This window comes from Netta rufina (assembly GCF_964035555.1).
Source record: "Netta rufina genome assembly, chromosome: 24".
NCBI lineage: Eukaryota > Metazoa > Chordata > Aves > Anseriformes > Anatidae > Netta > Netta rufina.
This window is the reverse complement of record NC_140148.1, coordinates 4,044,203-4,066,251: the sequence shown is the minus strand read 5'-3', so window position 1 is coordinate 4,066,251 and position 22,049 is coordinate 4,044,203. Positions and strand designations below refer to the sequence as shown.

General features: G+C 39.6%; 1 protein-coding gene across 1 annotated transcript; it reads left to right on the top strand.

Annotated features, from left to right (window-relative positions):
* Window positions 1–415: 415 nt before the first annotated feature.
* On the top strand, window positions 416–19,583 carry PLA2G4C (phospholipase A2 group IVC; the record flags this gene model as incomplete). The annotated part of the gene is made up of 14 exons (XM_084301136.1): window positions 416–514; window positions 2,564–2,683; window positions 3,518–3,660; window positions 7,623–7,818; window positions 8,062–8,179; window positions 10,460–10,600; window positions 11,765–11,818; window positions 12,368–12,445; window positions 13,009–13,131; window positions 15,054–15,149; window positions 16,195–16,349; window positions 18,067–18,235; window positions 19,360–19,467; window positions 19,579–19,583. Exons 1-14 carry the CDS (start codon window positions 503–505, stop codon window positions 19,581–19,583), a joined length of 1,518 nt encoding a protein of 505 aa, XP_084157262.1. The 5' UTR covers window positions 416–502.
* Between the last annotated feature and the right edge of the window lie 2,466 nt (window positions 19,584–22,049).

The following is a 22,049-nucleotide window of genomic DNA, read 5'->3' as shown; positions in this document are numbered from 1 at the left end:
CTCCAAACTGCTTTCTGATATAAATTATCAAATCAATCTGAGTCAACTAACCATTAATAGCCAGTAAAAGACCAATGGTAGCCTAAACAGTTATACGGTAGTAGTATAATACTTGTATACATGTTTAGGCTAACATTGGTCTTCTTATTGCCTTTAGATGTACACAGTATTTATGAATGTTTTTAGCATAAGAAGTCTTGTTCAAATGATAACATTCGATAGCAGTTACAGGAATATGGGCAGTGTTGCTAAGGCGGAGCAACCAAAGCCACCAGTCTGTAAATCATGAATCCCTAGGATTTGTGGTGACTAGCATGATGCAACATAACAATTACTCAGTCCTTGTGTTAAACATTACTTTTCTTCTTCCTCCCCCCCCCTCCCCAAACAAACTTGGAAGTAATAAATTCAGCTCCTTTCCAGTTGCAAACTTACTCTGAACTAAAACATTGCTCTTCATAACTTTTTCAGAGATCTATAGGATACCAAGACAGACATCTCAATGGCTACCGAGGTATGCTCTTTCCCTTACCCTAGTTTCCCTCTCTATTTTCTAATTCTTCTTCTGTCTGCTTCATTGTCCATATTCTATGACACTTACGTAATAATGATTTTGAAAATGGATGTTCTATGTACTTCATGCATATGTTACTCTGCATAGTATTTGTGGGGACTAACTTCAATTTTTTGAGTCTTCCTGTCTAGATAATATCAAAAGATAAACCTCCAAAACATGAATGATAGCAAGGATAGGATTCATCTCACGGACTGCAAACATCTGCAATACAGATTTCTACATATGAGCTAATCATGAATGCATTTCCTAGTGAAGTGGAACAGTGCAACAGTATCTCTGGGGTGTATGAAATATGGTTTAGGAGTGGTATTCTAGAAGAGGTTGTTTCTCTCCATTGATGTTAAGAGATGTTAATGTTAATGTCAAGAAATGTTAATGGCTATAACTGACATGGAGAAGGCTGAGGTACTCAACAATATTTTGCCTCAGTATTCACATGCAATTGCTCATTCAATACCTCCCAGGTCACAGAATCTCAGGGCAGGGACCGGGGGAATGAAGCTTCCTCTGTAGGAGAAAGCAAGGTTCGATACCATCAGAAGAATCTGAATATGCACAAGTTGATGGGGCCTGATGAGTTGCATCCAGGGATGCTCAGGGAACTGGGAGATGAAGTTGCTAAGTGCATAAGGAATTAGCTGGATGGTCACATTAAACAGTTGCAGTCAATATCTCAATGTCCAGGTGGAGACCAGTGGTGTCTCATCCCCTCAGGGTTCTATTTTGGGAATTCAGCCAAGCCAAGTGTAAGGTTCTGCACCTGGCTTCGGGCAATCACAAATATTAATACAGACTATGTGATGAATGGATTGAGAGCAGCCCTGCAGAAAAGGAGTTGGGGGTACTGGTGGATGAAACACTTGACATGAACTGGTAATGTGTGCTTACAACCCAGAAAGCCAATTTTATTCTGGGCTGCATCAAAAAGCCCATGGCCAGCAGATCAAGGGGGATGGTTCTCCCAATCTCTTCTGCTTTCATGATATCCTGCTAGGAATACTGCATCCAGCTCTGTGGCCCCCACCATAAGAGAGACATGGACCTATTACAGACAGTCCAGAGGAGAACCACAAAGATGATCAGAGCATGGAACACTTCTCCTATGAAGATAGGTTGAGAAAGCTGGGGTTATTTGAATTAAAGAAGTCTCCTTCTCTAAGGAAGAGGAAAGAGCAATAAAGGGAGACCTTATAGAGGTCTTCCAATACTTACAGAAAGCCTCCAGAAAAGATTGGGAGATGCTTTACCAGGGTGTGTAATGAGAGGACAAGGGGCAATGTTTTCAAACTAAGAGAGAGTAAATTTAGATTGGATATAAGGAAGCAATTCTTCACAATGAGGGTGGTGAAGCACTGGGACAGGTTGCCTAGAGAAATTGTGGATGCTCCCTCCCTGGAAGTGTTTATGGCCAGCTTAGATGGGGCTTTGAGCAACATGGTCTAGTGGAAGGTATGTCTTCCCAGACATGCCCGGAGTGTTGGAACTAGATTACCTTTAAAGGTCCCTTCCAACCAAAACTGTTCGGTGTTTGTGCAATTCTATGATTCTATTATGTTCAGGTACTGTAGATCTCAGGGTGAAATCTAAGTGAAATGAAATGAAGTGAAATGAATGCTGCCACAAACATATATCAGATCTATAAGAGAAACCTGGGAAAGTTATATTTCTTTAGGCTATTGTGAACATTAGTTCCAGCTAGACATTTGTTTTTAACTGAAAGATATATCATTGACTCAAGGAAATCAATTGTTGAATTCGACTGCAGTTGATAAATTGTTTCAACAAGAATTCTGCCCTTCTATCCTCTATTTAAAGTATACTAGAAACATGAGTTCTCTGATCTTCTTTTTGATGATGTTAGGTATTAAATCAGGGTAAACATTGGTTAGTCTGTGGAGAGCCAGATCATATGTATGGATATTGTATATTAAATTTTATGTAGTGAGAAATGGTTTTACCCTGAATGTGTTTCACTTTTTATGCCAGGTTACTAATGAAGTTCGTTTGTCTAGCGATCTCTCAGAAGGTGAGGTAAAAGCCACTAAGAATAGAAGAAGAAGAGTGCAGATGTGCCTGCATGAATTATTTGATGTTCATTTTGACGAGGTAAGCACTGACAATCATGTTAAGGTAAAAAGGATAACACTCCCGTGATGTAACACAGACTGTCATTTGAAGTGAGGTCATATTATTGACCTCAAGAAAATTAACTGTGTATCAGCCAAAACCAGCACAACATCACATGGTATGAAATATTCCTTTAGTCCATCTGGGTCAGTTGTCCCATACCTATTATGTTGCCTCCTAGCCTCCTGCTCACCCACAGCCTGCTTTCTGGGGGTGGAGTGTGGAGTGGGAATGAGAGAGTCTTGATGCCGTGGCAGCACTGTTCAGTAACAGTCAAATTATTGGTGTGTTATTAGTACCATTCTAGCCTCAAATCCAAAATACAGCACCATAGTGGCTGCTATAAAGAAAGTTGACTTTAATCTAGTCAAATGCAGTACAGCATACTTCTTTAGAAATGTCTTGGCTGGCTATAATAGTTCTATCTTTCACTTTTGGAAAAAAATAAAAAATAAAGGTCTTGGTGACGGAAAGGGAACAGAGAAACACAGTACATACTTCTCAAGATATAGTTATATTTTAAAGCAACATCACAGAAACATAGTCGGAACAAAATTGCGTATCAGAAAGACAAGTGCGGTTCATTCATGGTGAGACAATATAAAGGAGAACATAATTTGTGACCGTTATGTAAAGGGAAAAGAGAAATAGGGGAAAGCAGGTAGATTATGGAATGTGTCCTAAACAAAACTAACAGGTGAGTTGAGAACTTCAAGGGCCCTTATCCCTGACTGTTTGTTAAGCCTTTGCTCTAAAAAGAGTGCATCAAGATTAACCTTTATGTACTGGTGTTTTCTGTCTTCCTCTCCTCAGAATAATGTACCTAACATTGTTGTTCTGGGATCAGGAGGAGGCCTGCGTGCTATGATAGCCCTGCTAGGAACCTTGGTGGAGCTGAAAAATCAGAATATCTTGGATGCTGTCATGTATCTGTGTGGGGTGTCTGGATCCACTTGGTAGGTACCTGTTGACTGGTGTGATAGTAAGTGAACTGCTTCATAGATTCAGTAGAAATCTGACACTTTCTTCACTGTTCAGAACCCTGTATGGGGCTCACAACTGATGAACCTAGCGGCCGGTGAGATGTGGCCTGTAAAAAGGTGAGAGGCAGAGGAAATACTTATAATATCACCTACAGTCCAGCAAGACTGATCTTTCATCCCTAGAGAGGAAGAGCCTCTCAATTAAGCTAACTCTGTCTTACCTTCTTGAAGATATATTTCCCCTTGTTTACAGGTTAATGACGATGAGGAGAGCAGAAAAGTGACAACCAGCTAGGAAAATGTTGAAAACTTCCGGGTATCATACTACTCAGAAGTAAAGGGGCTTGTTTGATAGAGGCTATGTTACGTTTAGAAAGGGCCTATAAAACTTAGCTACATCTTTCGAGTGTATGGGAATGACTCAAGGTGCATAAATGTAAACACCTAGTACCATTTTACCTACTTTGCCTGCCCCCTGCCTGTTGGGAAAAGCACTGGGTCTCCTACATAAACTGCATCAAATCTACTAAATTTGTAGTGATGTCTCACACACATGACACGTTAAATAACGTTATACATATGCATGGTTATTCTCTTAAATTTTGTACTTGATTTACTTTTCAGATGTATCTTTTATGCAATGGAAAGAAACGACATTCGGGAACAGGAGCCATTTTACTTTAAAGTCTGTGTGCACCATTGTCAGCGACATGCATGGATTGTTGCATACTTAATTTAGACAACTAAATACATGTGCCTGTATGTGAAATATACACCTAGCCTTCTCTTTTATTTAAGGGGATAGGTTTATGATCTGTAAAGATAGACTTATAGCAACAGCTTAGATGTTATAGAAGAAAATTCTGGTTTTATTCAGGTGGTTCACAAGGACACAGGTCTACAGCTCCTATGGAAGTCTTGGACACTTTACACCTCAAGTGTCACTATCTGTGGTTAGAAGCCCTATGTGGTGTCTGCACTAATCCCAAACATCCTCACAGTAGACGGATAGGATGCCATCCAGAACGACCTAGACAGATTTGACCGGTGGGCCTCTTTGAACCTCATGAAGTTCAAACAACGCCAAGTGTATGGTCCTGCTTCTGGTCTGGGGCAATCCTAAGCACAAATACAGGCTGTGCTGTGAATGGACTGATAATAGCCCTGAGGAGAAGGAGCTGGCAGTGTTGCTGGATGAAAAACTCAACAGGAGCTGGCAATGTGTGCTGGTAACCCAGAAAGCCAAGCCCATACCCTGGGCTGCATCAAAACAAGCATGGCCAGTAGGTTGAAGGAGGTGATTCTCTCCCTCTTCTCTGCTCTCATGAGACCCCATCTAGAGAACAGTATTCAGCTCCAACATAATAATGACATGGACCTGTTAGAGCAAGTCTAGAAGAGAGTCACGAAGATGATCAGAGGGCCGGAGCACCTCTTCTACAAAGACAGGGTGAGGGAGTTGTGGTTGTTCAGCCTGGAGAAGAAATGGCTCCAGGGAGTCCTTACAGCAGCCTTCCAGTATTTAAAGAGGGCCTCATGAGAAAGCTGAAGAGGAACTCTTTAACAGAGAGTGTAGTGATAGGACAAAGCATAATGGTTTTAAACTAAAAGAGGTAGGTTGAAATTAGATATATTAAGAAGAAATGTCAGTCTGAGTTTGGTGCTGGGAAAGCTTGTGGAGCAGCTTATCCTGAGTGCCATCACACAGAACTTGCAGGACAACCCTGGCCCAGGGTTGATCAGGCCCTGACAAGGTCCAGTCAGCATGGGTTTATCAAAGGCAGATCCTGCTTGACAAACCTGATCTCCTTCTATGACAAGGTGATGTGCTCAGTGGACAAGGGAAAGGCTGTAGATGTGGTCTACCACATCACCTTCACCTTCAGTAAGGCTTTTGACACTGTTTCCCACAGCATTCTTCTGAAGAAGTTGGGTACTCAAGGCTTGGGCAGGTGTATGCTTTGTTGGGTTAAAACCTGGCTGGGTAGCTGGGCCCAAAGAGTTGTGACGAATGGAGTTAAATCCAGTTGGAGGCTGGTCACTCGTGGTGTCCTCCAGGGCTCAGTATTAGGGCTAGTTGTCTTCAATATCTTTATCAATGATCTGGATGAGGGAATCGAGTGCACCCTCAGTAAGTTTTCAGATGACACCAAGTTAGGCACGAGTATTGATCTGCTCAAGGACAGGAGAGCTCTGCAGAGGAATCTGGATAGGCTGGACTGGTGGGCTAAGGCCGACTGTATGAGGTTCAACAAGTCTAAGTGCTGGGTCCTGCATTTGGTGCACAACAACTCCAACCAGTGCTACAGGCTTGGGGGAGAGTGGCTGGAGAACTGCCCGGCAGATAGGGACCTGGGGGTATTGGTCACTAGCCATCTGAATACAAGCCAGCAATGTGCTCAGGTGGCTAAGAAGGCCAAAAGCATCCTGGCTTGTATCAGAAATAGTGTGGTCAGCAGGACTAAGGAAGTGATTTTCCCCTTGTACCCAGCTCTGGTATGAACACCATGAACATAGTGTTCAGTTTTGGGCCCCCCACTACAAGAAGGACATCGAGGTGCTGGAGCATGTCCAAAGAAAGGCAACAAAGCTGGTGAAGGCTCTAGAGAACCCAAAGAAGGGCAACAAATCCGGTGAAGGGTCTAGAGAACAAGTCTTATGAGGAGCAGCTGAAGGAGCTGGGGTTATTTAGCTTATAGAAAAAAAGGCTCAGAGAGACCTTATGGTACTTTACAATTACCTTAAAAGAGGTTGTAATGAAGTGGGGATCAGTCTCTTCTCCCAAACACCAAGTGATAAGGTGAGGGGAAATGGCCTCAAGCTTTGCCAGAGGAGATTTAGGTTGGATATTAGGAGAAATTTCTTTACTGAAAGGGTTGTGTGGCATTGGAATAGTCTGCCCAGGGAAGTGGTTGAGTCACCATCTCTGGAGGTCTTCAAAAAACATTCTGATGTAGAACTTAGAAACATGGCTTAGTGGTGAACTTGTCAGTGCTAGGTTAAATGTTGGACTAGATGACCTTAGAGGTCTTTTCCAACTTGAATAATTCTATGATTCTATGAAGTGCTTGACTATTAGGGTGGTGAGGCACTGGAACAGATTTTCCAGAGAAGTTGTGGATGTCCCATCCCTGCAGATGTTCAAGGACAGACTGGATGGGGCTTTGGGCAGCCAGATCAAGTGGGAGTTGTTTGTGCCCATTAAAGGGAGAGATTGAAATAGGTTATCTTTAGGGTCACTTCCACCTCAAACTATTCTATGATTCTATGATTTTATGATCTTCAATGTACAGAGTCAATACACAGACAACAGGCTGCTCTTGATGAAGAAAGTAATTCTGTACACCTTAATTTATTAGGTGTTATTAGGGCCATAGAGCTGGTCTTGGAACAGTCCGAGCCCTTCACATCTCTGCAAGTAGCTAGCAGAGATGATATTTTAGTAGGATATGATACCACACTGCAAATGTACCAAATTTATTGGTCCTAATAACAGACCAAAAATTTCACAAGTTTATAAAAATGGTGACATGATGTAATTCATTTTGCTTAAGTCTGTTCCATGTTCTTTAATGGATTATCTGTTTCTTAGCAGGCTTCACATCTTTCCCTCTAAAGAGTTCTGCAAAATCTGTATTCCTACAGCAATTTACCCTAAATAAGTGTCATGTAACCATCTGAAATTCAGCTTCATGTCATCTAATTAATTAAATGACATTATCAGAATGCAAGTGGGAAGCAAATGATCAAGGAACAATGACATCCTTCTATGCTGCAAAGTTCCTTGCTTGCGGAGAAGCCTATGAGTTCTTTTTCTTCCCATACATTTTTTAAACCATTCCAATATCTGCATGCAGATTGAAAGGAAAAAAATAATCAGAGCTCTATTCATTTCCCTCTTTACTAGAGAACGAATTTTTCTTTCTCCTTAAAAGGTGCATGTCCATGCTGTATACAGATTCAAAATGGTCAGAAAAATTGAAGTCCCTGGAAGAGAATCTAATCAAAATTCTTGCAGTGGACACTTCAAAAGTTATGAAGGCAATAGAATATTTAGAGGAGTCATCAGAAGATGAACATTTCTCACTCACTGATGTCTGGGCCTGTGTTGTATACAAAATACTGCATCAGGTAAGAAACTAATTACAAATACCTTTTGAATGTTTTGAAAATCTCAAAGTAATTGCAACTGAATTTGACTTTGGTGAATGTTTTGAGGAGTTGCATAAATTGAAGCAACATTTTAGAGCATTATGTCTAATCTCTTGATATGTAAAGGTAGAGAGGTTAATCCAACTCCATTCTCCAAAATGGGGTTATCCCCAGTAGTATGGAAGGAAGGAACAACAACTGATGTTCATACTTATTTTCCAGTTTGATGAGAACAAGCTGACTGATTACAGGGATGCCTCAGAGAATGGAATAAACCCTTACCCAATTTATGCAGCAGTGGATAAGGAAAAACTGAGTAAAGTGGGTGCAAGCTCTCCAGGTAAATATGGGTTCATCTTACAGTATTTTAAATACCATCAGATATCTTAAATACCATTAGGTTCCCTTAAGGTAATGGCAGACATAAACTGTGCTGATATCGAACCCCATTTTGACAAATAATGGTGAAAAAGAGGCACTTCCAGGGGCTGAATCACATTCTGTAAAGGTCACCTGCATGATAGGAGAGTGAGACAACTCCAGAACAGAATAGACTACACAGATTAGATAAGACATCAATAAAATAGATCTTCAAAATGTAGGTTGCAGATGAAATTTTATGCAGGTCTCATGTAGCAGCAATTTAAGATGTACTAATTCCTTTACGGTAAATCACAAATTAGTTTGTATGTTTTTTTTCCTTAGCAGCATTTAATCATTAGTTAATCATTATCATATTTAATACAAGAAGTCAATAGCATTTGCTGCAATCCATACAGTGACTTAGTTAAAGATTTGTAAATAGCAGTGCTCACACACAAGACTTAACGGCAAGGTATTAGCAATTTCTGTAGAGCAAGGGACAGGTGATTTCTATACAACAAGGGATTGGGGGTTTTCTAAACTCAACCCATTGAGTTTCACAAAGAACGAAGAACTTCACCAAGGAATTTTCTTCTTTTGTTGAAGTACTCACCTTCGCCTGACTCAGCTTATTCAGCAGACAATCACTGAACCTCAAGGAGTCTGCCCTAATAGGCATCCCTCCTCAGGGAAAGATCCTAGGTCACAGCTCACTGTGGTCCTGGAGAGCTCAAGGGGGCTTTTTGCTTAGGACCGGTATTTATAGGACTGTGAGATGATTGGCTTTGGTCGGTATTTTTCCATTCTGGCCACAATTCAGGTTAGGTAATCCTTGTGTTGCCAAACCAACCATACAATTCTAGTACTTTCCAAATTGTACAGTTCAGGTAGCCAGGTAGAAGAAGTTCCAGGTTAAGTTAGGGAGTGCCTAATCATCCCAACTCACTGCACTTGTAACAATGGCAAGCCTGACATTGAAGAGTTGCTGGAGGTGAGGGGGCGAGGTGGAGCGAGGGTCTGCACCACGACAATGTAGAAGCTGGAATATAGACATTTGGTGCCATCATAGAACTCCTTGGCCTCCACCTGAGTATTCAGAGGGGCTCAGTTCTTTTGTAAAGTTCTCTCTATTCACATTTGAGAATCCTTATGTCATAAAAGTGACTCAGGATGTTCTGTGACAAAGGGGGAATTTGTACCTCCTTTTAGTAAACGTTTTTAGTAAGATTTAGTCATGATCATCAGACAGCTGCTCAATTAGGGAGATGAGCGGGAGAGAGCACACACACAAAATTTGCAGTAGTTTATATACTATTTGCAATAAGGCACTATGCAAACATATACAATCATATTGTTACAGCAGTCCCAACTCTGCAAAACATCTTCCCTTATTCCATGCAAAACAGAGCTTTGGCACAGGACAGGTGTGGGCCTTGGGTTGGCACCAATCCTTTGTTATGTGTTCCTGAGGCCTTGATCTTCTCTGAAGCTGATTTTTTCTCAAAACAGGAATTTTGGTGTTTCTCTCAAATAATTTGTTTGTTGTTCCCAGCCCATCAGATGAAAGTGCTCAGGCCAATGTTTATAGCTCTGGGCAGAGACAAAGTGATCAGGTCCTAACTTCTAGGCAGAAGGCCTAACCCTTTCATTGCAGAGCACGTAGCACAGAGCAGGCAGAGTGGTTAACCCTTGCCTCACTCTTACCATACTCTGCCTACTTCACCTACTCCTCTATAACAGTATGGGCTTCCTTTCCATCCTACATCATAACAGTCAGCTCCAGGCAGATGACTCAGTTCAGGATAGGTCCCTGGTACCATAAGTCCCTGGTAACATATATGCAGGTACTTGAATCAAGCCCTTTCTCTTCTCTTCACTGACACTAAAGTGTATTAGGGCAGTCACGCCACATGAGCAGAAGGACTCTCTTAGTTTATAAGCATTGAGAGACCTATGAGCACATCTGAGAGATTTATTCAGAGCTGTACAATTTGACGGATGATCTGCAGGAATCCCAGACCTTTCAGGTGTAGCAGTTGGAGGCCAGGTTATAAAGGATACCAAGAGCATAAAAAGCAGCAGACATAGCATGCTATGACTATCTTTGTTCCCCATATGAAAATTCATCTTTGTCAGCTAAAGTCAGGTGATTTGAGAAAGGAAAAGAAAAACAACCTGAATGCTATCTTGGGATGGTGAGGTCAGCTATACTTCTGAATATTGTGTGACAAAACACAATATTCTTTGATTTTCTCAGAGACCTGGTTTGAATTCACTCCACATGAGGCTGGATATACTGCCTTGGGTGCTTTTGTGAGTACGGAGAACTTTGGAAGTAAATTTGAAAAGGGTACACTGATGGAGAAGAATAAGAAGAAAACCATTTGTTACATGCAAGGTAAATCTTCCTGATTCTTCTTTGCAGAATATCTATCTATCTATATATATTTGTATTCTGTATATATATACAGGTATATATGGATATATATATATATATATAAACAGGTATACTATTCTGTATCTTTCTGCAGGTTATAATAATGTAGCTATTATTGCATTTTGTGTGTGTATATATATTACGTATGCATGCATAGTAACGGAGAATTCTGGAGACCAGTTTGTCTCTCTTTAAACGTCCAAATGGGAACATCTGAATACCTCTCTACTCTCCACTACCTAAACTGACCGGTTTTATGTGGTCATTAAGGAAAATTAGAGACCTCCATCCTAGGTTAGTAAAGTTAGTAAAATATTCCCAGCCTAACTGTCTAAATGTTTTATAATCTCAGCATATTTACTTTACAGGGAGTGATGCTTCCCAAATCAGATGCACCCTGTGAGGACTGGTTCCTCCTATTATTTCAATTTGTTTCACTCTGTTTCAGTCCAGGTGCCAAATCTTTTTATTCCCTACCTACAGCTGCAAATATCATCTCACTTGTCTACAACACATCTAAATACATGTATCACCCTTAAACACATCTTGCATTTAATCACTTCATGCTCCAGTCTCCTCAGAACATGCTCTATCATTCCCTCTAAGAAAAACAAAACAAAACAAAACAAAACACAAACTCAACAAACAAACATAAAATCCACTCTAATTCTGGCTATTTAATTAATTCAGACAGAAAAAAAAATAATAATCAAAACACAGTGAAGAAATGAAGAGTACTTATGGCTCTGGTCTCATGTGTGGGGTCTGCCCAGGGAAGTGTTCAACCAAGAGTTCTACAGTGTGAGAGTATTCAGTGGTTGCCATGGGATACTGGTCTTAATGTAAGAAAATAAAAAATAGCCCACTGAACTGTAGACCTGGCACGAGGAAGAAGGAATAAATCAGATTTTAAGCTGTATAATCCTTTCAGTGGACAATAAGGGAAAACTATGCAAGTAGTTTTGATTTAGACTTCTACCTTATAGGTTTTGAAAGTTAGGTAAGAGGAGTGTACTATTGAAAGGCAATCTTGGATTGAATTCTTAGTAAGACAAACATAAAACAAGTATTTTAACCACTTTTTTTTTTTTTTTTTTTTTTTTTTTTTTTTTTTTTTCCTTTCAGGCTTATGGGGGAGTGCTTTGGGAAGCATGGAAGAAAATCTAAAGGCTATACTAGGTACTCTATTTTTTTCTGTTGCCTCTGTGTTCAAATTACAAATTGAGCATGTACTTCAAATTACCCGTGGGCACTTCAAATTACACATGGGCATTGAATATACTGCTAATTGAGACTTGAAGTGTCAGTCATGACTACATCTGCTGCGGGATGTTAAGGGCAACAAGAAGGGCTTTGTAGGTACATAATCATCAAAAGGAAGACTAAGTAAAATGTGGACCTGCTGCTGAAATGGAGGCAGGCAGGAATCCTGGTGGCAAAGGACATGCATAAAGTTGAGTTACTTGGTCCTTCTTTGCTTCACTCTTTATCTGACACTTAAAATGCAGATCTATGAGTGATGAACAGAACCAGTAGGAGAATAGTGCTCTTCTAGAGTGCCAGACAGAAGACAGGGGAGATCTTTCAAGGAATCTAAAATGGAACTGTACTTATATTTACATGTAAGTGCAAGGCTAGATTTCTTGATGTCTTTTACTGAAAGACAGTGACTATTTTATGAGAAGGGGTATTCTTATTTTAATTATATTTTTATTTATTTATTTCTAGACTATATCGAGTGGTTGTTACAAAGCTTACTAAGTTCCTGTGAGACAAGGATATGCAGCCCATATGGATATGGTCATGGTGGGTTATTGTGATTCTTTGTGCTTTTTTGCCTTTTTTTTTTTTTTTTTTTTTAATTAAACACTCTGATTTGCTTTCCCCATGTAATCCCTTAGGGGACTGTTAGGATTGTCAGGCAAGGTACAAGGAAATCCAGGCCCTTTTCCCCCTCTCACACATGTAATAATTTGTAAGGTCTTCAACACGTAACTAATTCCCATTTACTCCAACTTTTGCTACTCCTCCTGCTGTTGTGTTTCATGGAGCTTTTCTTCCAGAATGAAAACAAAGACTATTTCTATTCTGGTATGATTGTATAGCCATCCAGATGTGAAAAGCTCATTGTTAGATGTTTTTATTGTCAGCAAGGAGAAATATTCACTTTGCTACATGGTTCCTCTCACCAGTTTAAACTTTTTTAGGATAAGACAAATGAGGGCAGGCTTTCTACAGATTCCATCTGATACAATGACTACATCTTCACTAATTCATGTTAGTTACCATCTACTTAGATCAATACCACCATGCTGATGTTTGGTAAAATAAATTCCATCCTGATGTAACTTTTATCTCATCTTTCTTAGAAAGTATGTCAAATACCACCGAGTTTTCTCAGACTGTTTTGCTTCTACTAGAACTTCAGCTGTGTGCCGTAAGTGGGAGAGATCCTGAAGAAGTCTTCAATAAATTGTTGAAAATGTTGTCAGGCAAGTGAATGATGTGGGAGTTTTTCGTACCTGCATTCTCAGTAATCTGACTTCACAAATTCCTTTGTTGTGTATTCTTATACTTTCCTTTTCTTCTTTTCTCTTTTTAAGAAGATGAAAAAAAACGTGCATCCTACCAAATGTGCCTTAAAGTGCATAAGACTTGGGTGATGAAAACAAAGGAGGAAAGAATAGAGAGCTGTGTTAATCTGTGCAAAGAAATAGAAAAGAAATTTAGAGGCAAGTATTGCACATTAATGCTTACTGTAATGGTGATGCTCTCCTCACCACATTTAGAAAAATTCATAGGTTTTTCTACAAATCCTGTGATTTATTACAAAAGCCCACATGCATTTGTTGGAAAAAGTTGTCATGTAAGTTCATGTGTATTTGTTTCTTTAATGTCACTGGCTTTTAGCTTTTTCTCCACTTCATTTTCCTTTCATTTTTTCATTTTTTAACACTTTCATTTTTTCAGAGTGTCTTGGACAAGAAGGTACTCCAGAAGAAATGTCACAATCATTGCATGGCAAGTTTATCTCATTTTTAATATATTTTATTGCTCTTTATATCGTATGTGCTTTCAAAAAAATCCATCTTTGGAGGATTGTGAACATAAATTCCAGTGTAAATCTTATGTAGGATCATTGTGGGATGATCTAGTGAAAACTATACTATAGAATGTATCAATGATATTCCAGTTTTCAATGTTCATAAAGCTTTCTGTTCTCGTGAAAGTAATTAGAATCTGCCTTCCTGAGTAAATAAATTAGGAGGCCTAATCCTGAACAATCAGTTTCCCATTTATTCTTGTTCCAGAGTGAACCTGTACTTCTCAGGCATTCCAAACTGATGAAGTATATGTTGAAGAGTGGGTTTCTCAGTGGATTGCTGTTAGCTACTTAGCATGCAGTACTCTCAAGTATTATTTGCAACATCCATCACTAGAGACATTTTGAAATAAAAAGTCATGAAATAAGAAATCCTATAGCAAGCATTTTTGGCAGCTAATCAAAATCTCCACCCTTTTATCTGCTTAGATAGGAGTAACTTTTAGTTACTTTTAGCACTAAAGTTTTAAGTAACTGAACTCATTTAGCTTTTATCTACAATATTTATTGGACTGTGAGTCGAATGAAGATTATTTGGATTTATGTCAAAAAGACCGAGAAGAGGTCTAAGCAAGACACAAGTAAATTTCAAATAAGAATTTCACGTTGAAGTTCCTAGAATACATTTGCAATATTAAGCTGATATATCACATATGTAGATCCAGGGCTCTGCTAGTTCCATCACCCACTGTGTATGGGCACCTTTTTGCCAACTCCTTCTGGAGCAAATTGGTTGGTGTTATGAGATTAAATATGGCCATTGCTTCTTTAATCTCCTGTGCTTGTTCCAAGGATTGTGTACACAGATCACACCTGGACTGTCTTTGCCCAATACAGTCCTCCAAATTATCGCATTGAGCTGGTTTTCTCACATTTTCTCACATGATCTCTTGAATTTCTCATGGTTTTCTGCCAGTATTCCCCACCTTGCACAGTTTGTTCTACTGGGCTGTAACCTGGCTCTCACTTTATCCATGGGACTTTCAGCTGGAAAGAAAATTAAAAGAAAGAACACTCTCTGAGCCACAAGAGTGTTGCAAGGGACCCAGAAAAGATCAGGCCTTGACTGACTTATTCAAATCTGTTTCAAGTGGGCTAAGATTCCACTGACTGATGTTAATTATCTGAACTAGTGAAAAGTATGGTTCTTTTTCTTTGGAAGCACTTGGGCCTTGGCACTAAGGCTGGCTGTATACTATCAGCACATATGTTCTTCTGACATGATGCATCTTCACCAGATTTGGTTGCACCAGTCAAAAAGTGAAGTTGTCTAGATTCAACTATGTTCTAAATTGTTTTCTCTCTTCTTAGCTGGCTTATGGAGTATCTTCAGGATCCTGACTAAAACAATGAAGTGTACTTTAAATTGGATGTGGGGAACAACTAATAACTTCCTTTACAAGTGCCGTAAGAAACTCCAATGAAATCTTTTTTTATTTAAGATTCAAAAAATACAAACTGGTTATGTTATCTGACTTGATTGATGGAGCAGAATGCATGGGATCTGGTAGAGCTTTTAGGCTGTGCTTTTGTGATGTTAAACCAATAAAACTGTCTTTGCCATTTATTTATTTTTTTAATACAGCAAGTTAGATAACTTTCCTTTCCAAGATCCACCCTCTCTTAATAGCATCCCATTGTGGGCAGCAACTAAACAAGTCACAAACAGAATTTTATTTCACACTACTGGAATCCAGACCTGCAATATCATTGCAGACACATAAGATACTAGCTCAATTCAGTCACATAAACACAGGCATACAACATCACACAAACTGCCCTGAGTTCAGGGGACTACAACATTAAGGTGAAAAGTACAAAAGAAAATCTACAGAACCCCTGTGCCCATTTGCAGGAGAACCTGGAGAACACAGATAGGAGACTAAGGAGGTGGAACTAGACAGCTAAGTTAATGAAAATGAGTTGTGTTCCTGGCATATGGACAGTAACATGGGTCTCTAGATTCTATCGCCTGCACTAACTGAATGCTCACTTAAAATAATGGAAGTTTGGGCACCTAGCTTAAAAGCAGAAACCTTTTTTTAGACAGATATATTTAAGTGTCATGATCTTGAGGTAGCTCATCTGTTCATTTTTCCCTCAAAGATCTTATCTTAAAATGACTAGTGCATATTTCTAGGGGCATAATCTCTTCTAAAAGATCATCAGAAATTTTGGTCTAAAACTGACTACAGTCAGAGAAAGAGGTGGCTCATATGGATGTAGATTCCTCCTGTGAGAATACAGTTGGACATCTGGTTGGGTGTGAGATGCAGGTTCCTATATATTTTTGGGATGCATAATCAATAAAGTCTGATATACTCTTTTGGGGCTGGTCATATATATATATACATATATATATATATAGACATATTTGTCTTCATGAATCTCATTGCTTTTTTTTTTCCTTTTTTTTTTTTTTTTCCTTTTTTTTTTTTTTCCATTGGACTAGCTAACATTCAGTCCTCTCACTTGTTCGAAAACAAAACCATCTCCTTGATTGATGCTGGCCTGGCAATAAATTCTGCCTATCCTCTGGTACTTAGAAAACAGCGTCAGACGGATCTTATCCTTTCCTTTGACTTCAGCTCTGGAGATCCTTTTAAGGTACATATGTGGTTATCTCTCGTAGAACCTACTTTGGGGTTGATTGCGTGGACTTTTTTTCAAGGCAGTTGGCAGAAACATATATTTTTAGAACTTGAGGCACTTTATCTGTCTTGTTCACAGGTATTTGATGATATGCTCTCAGGTTATCAAGCTATCAGGTTATCAAAGGTGCATAAAAGCAACAAAGAGAGCGCTCACAAATTTCTTAGTCTCCCTTTTTTCCTTAAGGCTGGTCAGAACTTTTGTGTGGGTAACTGATACTACTCCTTCCTTAAGAGTAATTGATGACATTCTTCAAAGAGATCCTTCAGGTATACAGTGTGAGGAAATGTGGTATTAATAGTTACACCAGCAAAAAAGTCTGCAGCAACTGCAGAGGATGAAAATTCTCGGAGAAGAGAAAGGAGAAAAAATTCAACCAAAGATGACACAGCAAGGGTATTTCCTAGAGATTTTTGTGCTGTTTTTTGAAACAATTAAAACAATATGAAGTTGTTAAACTCTCAGTGAAACAAACAAAAACAAAATTAAAACTCCTTAGATAGTGATCATGGAAGATATTGTTTACAATTATTTTTATTTCTATTATTTTATGTTTCTAACTCTGTTTTATTCTATTTTGTGGGGGGAACGAGGAGGGAGAAGAATACTAAACTAAACAAAAACTCCTTACTCATTGAGCAGGGAAGATACGGTTTACATTTATTTTTATTTCTACTATTTTATATTTCTAACTCTGCTTCTCTGGCTCTTTTCAGTGTGGTCACTTCAGGGACAGTGGAGGTAAATGCACCAGGAAGCACTGGCTGCTTTGGACTGCCATATATTACAGTAGGCACTGAGAATAGAGTGGAGTGGAGTAGAGTAGAGTAGAGTAGAGTAGAAATACAGAATAGAAATTAGAATAGAACAGATCAGAACAGAACAGAATAGAATCTAGTCCAGCTGCCTGACCACTCCAGAGCTACCCAGAAGTTAAAACATATTTCTGAAGGCATTGTCAGTCTGGAGAGTCAGTATGGATCAGCACTGGTGGCAGAAAAGTATCAGCTCTGGTGCCAGTAACCAACCTAGTTACTGTTGGTCAGGTCCATAGCAATGACACTGTTCCAAGGTCAAGCTGGGAAGTCAGTCTATGGGTCAGGGTCCAGATCAAAAGAGCTAAGATACAGACATGGCTGAGTATGAGTAGGAGACCAGTGCACCTAGGAGATAGCTCAGACAGGGGCTGAAGGCCCAGTCCTGAGATTAAATGAAGTTCAAGGGGCCCAGGGAAAAGACCTGGTCCTTTTAATTTTGCTAGAGTGCAAGCATGGGAGGACTGCTTTGGAAAGCAAAATTTGTTCTGAAAGGTTGTGAATCTTGTCATATCTTCAGACTGTTGTATAGATGTCAAGACCCTTTAATTTTGATATCTTTCAGTGTCAGCCTTTCTGGACGTAGCTGTAATTTGTTAAACAAAGATTCTTGCTAGAAGTGACTCCAGAAGCAAGTGCTGGATTTTCATTTATATTCTTGATTCAGTCAGTTCCTCAGAGAACTGAAGAAAACTTTGATTTTTATACATAATTTAGGTTATAATTTATTGTTGTGTAAGAAACTATCATCATTTTGTACATATTAATTTTATTACTGGAGAGAGGATTGATTTTTTCTAGGTTTTCAAAAACAAACAAACAAGATAAAAGATGTATACAATTTCTCTATGTCTCAGACCGTCGAGAAAGCAGCTGACTACTGCCAGAAAAATGGTATTCCATTTCCCAAGATAGAGAAGGAGGAAATGGACAAGAAAAACCCTTCTGATTGTTATATCTTTCAAGGAGACAAGTCGTGCCCTACAGTCATGCACTTTCCGCTCTTCAACAAAGTGAATTGTTTTGGTAACATATATTTGTCTCTATGTACTTGCATTTCATATCTTCAACTTCTGGTGCCAAGCATTTGAGAGTCCTCTTTTACCTAGTGCTATCGTAAATGGGTACAGAAGAAAAGGAAGAGAGTAGGCTCTATTCATAATCAACAGATGCTTGTGCAGGTGTTAATATGTAGGATTTACCCTCACTCTCTCAGATAAATGCATGTCTGTACTCATGGCTAAAAGATTTTATGTAATCTTTGGTTTGTTCTCTATATCAAGCTCAGGAAGTGCAGCCTAGATGAGTGGACAGCGAGTTGGACTGGCAATTGGCTGGATGGTAGAGTTCAGAGGGTTGTGCTCAGTAGTGCGGAATCTAGTTGGAGGCCTGTAGCTAGCGGTGTCTCCCAGGTGTCAGTACTGGGTCCACTGTTGTTTAATTTATTCATCAACGACCTGGACGTGGAACAGAGTGCACCCTCAGCAAGTTGGCTGATAACACAAAGCTCAGAAGAGTGGCTGATATCCCAAAGGGCTGTGCTGCCATTCAGAGGGACCTTGACAGGCTGCAGGAGGGATGGGCCAAGAGGAACCTCATTTAGTTCAACAAGGACAAGTTCAGGGAACTGCACCTGGGGAGGAATAACCCCAATCACCAGTACAGGCTGGGGGCTGACCTGCTGAAGATCAGCTCTGCAGAGAGGGACCCAGGAGTCCTATTGGACAGCAGGCTGACTGGGTGGCAGTAATGTGCCCTTGTGGCCAAGAAGGCCAATGCTATCCTGGACTGCATTCAGTCCATTAAAAAGAAGTTGAGGAGATATCACATTTAGAAGCTAGACTATCCAAATTGGGGATATTTATTACTGTTTCCCTTATAGTTACTGGTGAGGAACAGGTTGGTGCAGATTTCTCTGTCTCTCTTAGATAACTGATAAAGCTGGTGATCAAATAAGTACCTCTGGATTTTGATTGAACTTCTGCTTTCTCATGTTGCTGGCTCCAGCGTTACCTTAATGTGATAAAGAATTTTTATGTGAAACTTGTGGGTCTTCAGGGATTAATATTTTCCACAAGTCCATGCTTTTCTTGGATGATCTTGTAGTTTGTAATTTGGCGTTTACTTACACAGTGTTTTCTGTTTTCTAGATAAAATTGAAGAATACAGAAGTAATTTCTCTACTTTTCACATGTCCTACTCCGAGACTAACATCAAAGATCTCCTTGCAAAAGCAAAGCTGAATGTGTCCAATAATAGTAAGAGAATTTTGCAAGAGATACAACTGCTTCTATCTTCCTCTCATACAAACAAGTTCTGAATGCAAAGGTAGTTTTTGTGTTTGTTTGATTGTTTTCTCTTCTGTGCAGAATAATGAATTTATGACTCTGTATTTCTCACCTGCTCATTTTTCCGCATTTCTTGTGTATAAAATTTAAAACTGATCAAATATTAAATATCTGACCTACAGGTTGTTCACAATGGCAGAAGTATTTGACTTTGTCCCATGGTGCACTGAATAGTCCCAGTCAAATAATATTGCCTATATCATCCTGGCATTAGACAAGTATGCCTGTGATATTAAAAAATGTCAAAGTCCTCGTAGCTGTCCTGTGTTTAATTTACTAGTGTTTTCCTGTGTTTTCTTGTGTTCAGACTGAGTTTAAAGAATTATGAAATTGAATCTGAGCTCAAGAAAAGAAAAAATGTTTTAGTGAGAGGTTGGTCAGAAACTGAAACAGGTTGCCCAGACAACCTGTGGACTCTCCATCTGTGGAGATACTGAAACCCCAATCAGACAAGGTTCTGGACAGCCTGTTTGAGCTGACCCTGTTTATGCAGTGGGTTGGATTACATGATCTCAAGAGAGCCTGTCAAACATAAACAATTCTGTGTGATTATGTGTAACCAGGTTGGTAAATCAGCAACAGCATTACAAGAAAAATGCTATTTCATTAAACTCAGAATCATTTCTCTTGAACGAGTTCCAGTTGGAATTCAGGCATCTTCGTTGTGGTATGTAGATGCGCTTAAGCTAATACTCCATGGATTTTGGCTTACGCATGTTTGCTTGCCAGATCAGTGGTAAGGAGTATCCAAACACTATGAAAACAAAGGTTTTGTTGGCAATGAGTTGTCAACACACACACAGAGACAGGCAGATGCGCAGCTTGCCACAACAGAGAACCATTTTGCAAATCCTTATGCATTTGATAACTGACATGCTAAACATCTTCAGTGCTGTTTTGCAATGGAACTGCATATTCTCCACATGGTTTGCTGAGCCAAGACCAAAAAGGGCTTGTACCTCTGTCACCTATACCAGCAAGGACAGATCAGGATACAATTTTTTTGAAAGTCTGGTAAGAAAAGAAAAGCACCTCCTATATTTTTACCAGGAGCTGTAAGTCAAGGCAACCACACTGTCAGTGTATGAGTCCATACTTTAGGATAGCTTCACCTTTGTTGGTCACAGCATACAATTAGTCAGGGGAAAAAATATCTAGGAATGAAAATGGGAAACTTGAATGCACCGACATCTGTACTTCCCCCGACCAGTATGTTTATTTTCTTTATAGCTAAACCAGGTAGAAATAAATGAGGCTTAAAAAGAGTTGCAAAGTGTGTATGTCTAACCTACTGCAGTCACACATCCACTTAATCAAGTTTTACATTTCCTCTGGGGATTAAAATACCTCCTCCCAGCTTTTCACAATATGTGGTGTTTGTCCTCATGATGTGGGCATTGAGTAAGACGTGCAAGACACAGATTTCCGTATGTATTGCCTTTGGGTAGGACCTTATGCATCCCATTTATGTGCCTAAAATATCATTGTCAAGAACCAGCATTTATATTTGCCTAGACAAGTTTTGATGAAGTTTGCTCTTTAGCTTTTTCATCTAAACTGTATGAGCTCAGTTCTTCCATGCAATGTATTGGGGCAGAGTTCAAACGTGAGACTGTTATCAAGCTATAAGACATTGGTCTCTGTTTTCTTACTCGGGAGACACTTAGAATCTCAAAATCATGGAATCATAGCATAGATTAGGTTTGGGCTGAAGGTCATATATCCCTGCTTAAAGAAGGGCAACAGGTGAAGGGACATGATCATAGAATCATAGAATGATTAAGGTTGGAAAAGACCTCCAAGATCATCTGGTCCCCTACCACCACCATCACCCACTAAATCATGTCTTTAAGCACCACATCCAACCTTTCCTTAAACACTCCCAGGGATGGTGTTTAAGGGACAAATGAGACCCAGCACTCATTTCCATGGACTATCAGAACCAAGGAAACACAACTGGGATCCCTGGTCAGGTTTCCTAGGACTTGCACTAAGAGTGTTTCAAATCTCATTTTTTCCAAAATTTGAGTGAAAGAAATGTTTACCAGTGATTACCAGGGTTCTCCAACGTGTTTGCATAAGAATTTCAAAAAAGCTGCAATGAATGTGATCAAAGATGCATTTAAACTACTGTTCTGTCTTCAAGAGGGACAAAAATGTATGCTCAGGAAGAATGTGACAAACCCTCATGAATACTCTGCTTTCCTCTGATTACTCTCCCAATCTCCAATCATTTGCAGATCAGGGATAGTATAAGCCAGATGTGGTTTCTATTTTTCAGTAATAATTAGATGATTTTTTTCTTTTCCATGAGCTCCGGGGGGAATATGCTGTCACTCAGGTGTCAGGCTGCTGGGTGTGCCCTACTCTTATGTCAGTACAGGATGGCAGTAGGGAGCACAGCAGTGGGAGGTGTGCCCAAGTTGAAGAATAGCTTCACCTGGTGGCAGAGACTGGGGAGGAAGTGGGCAGGCTGAGGAGCATCAGAGAGA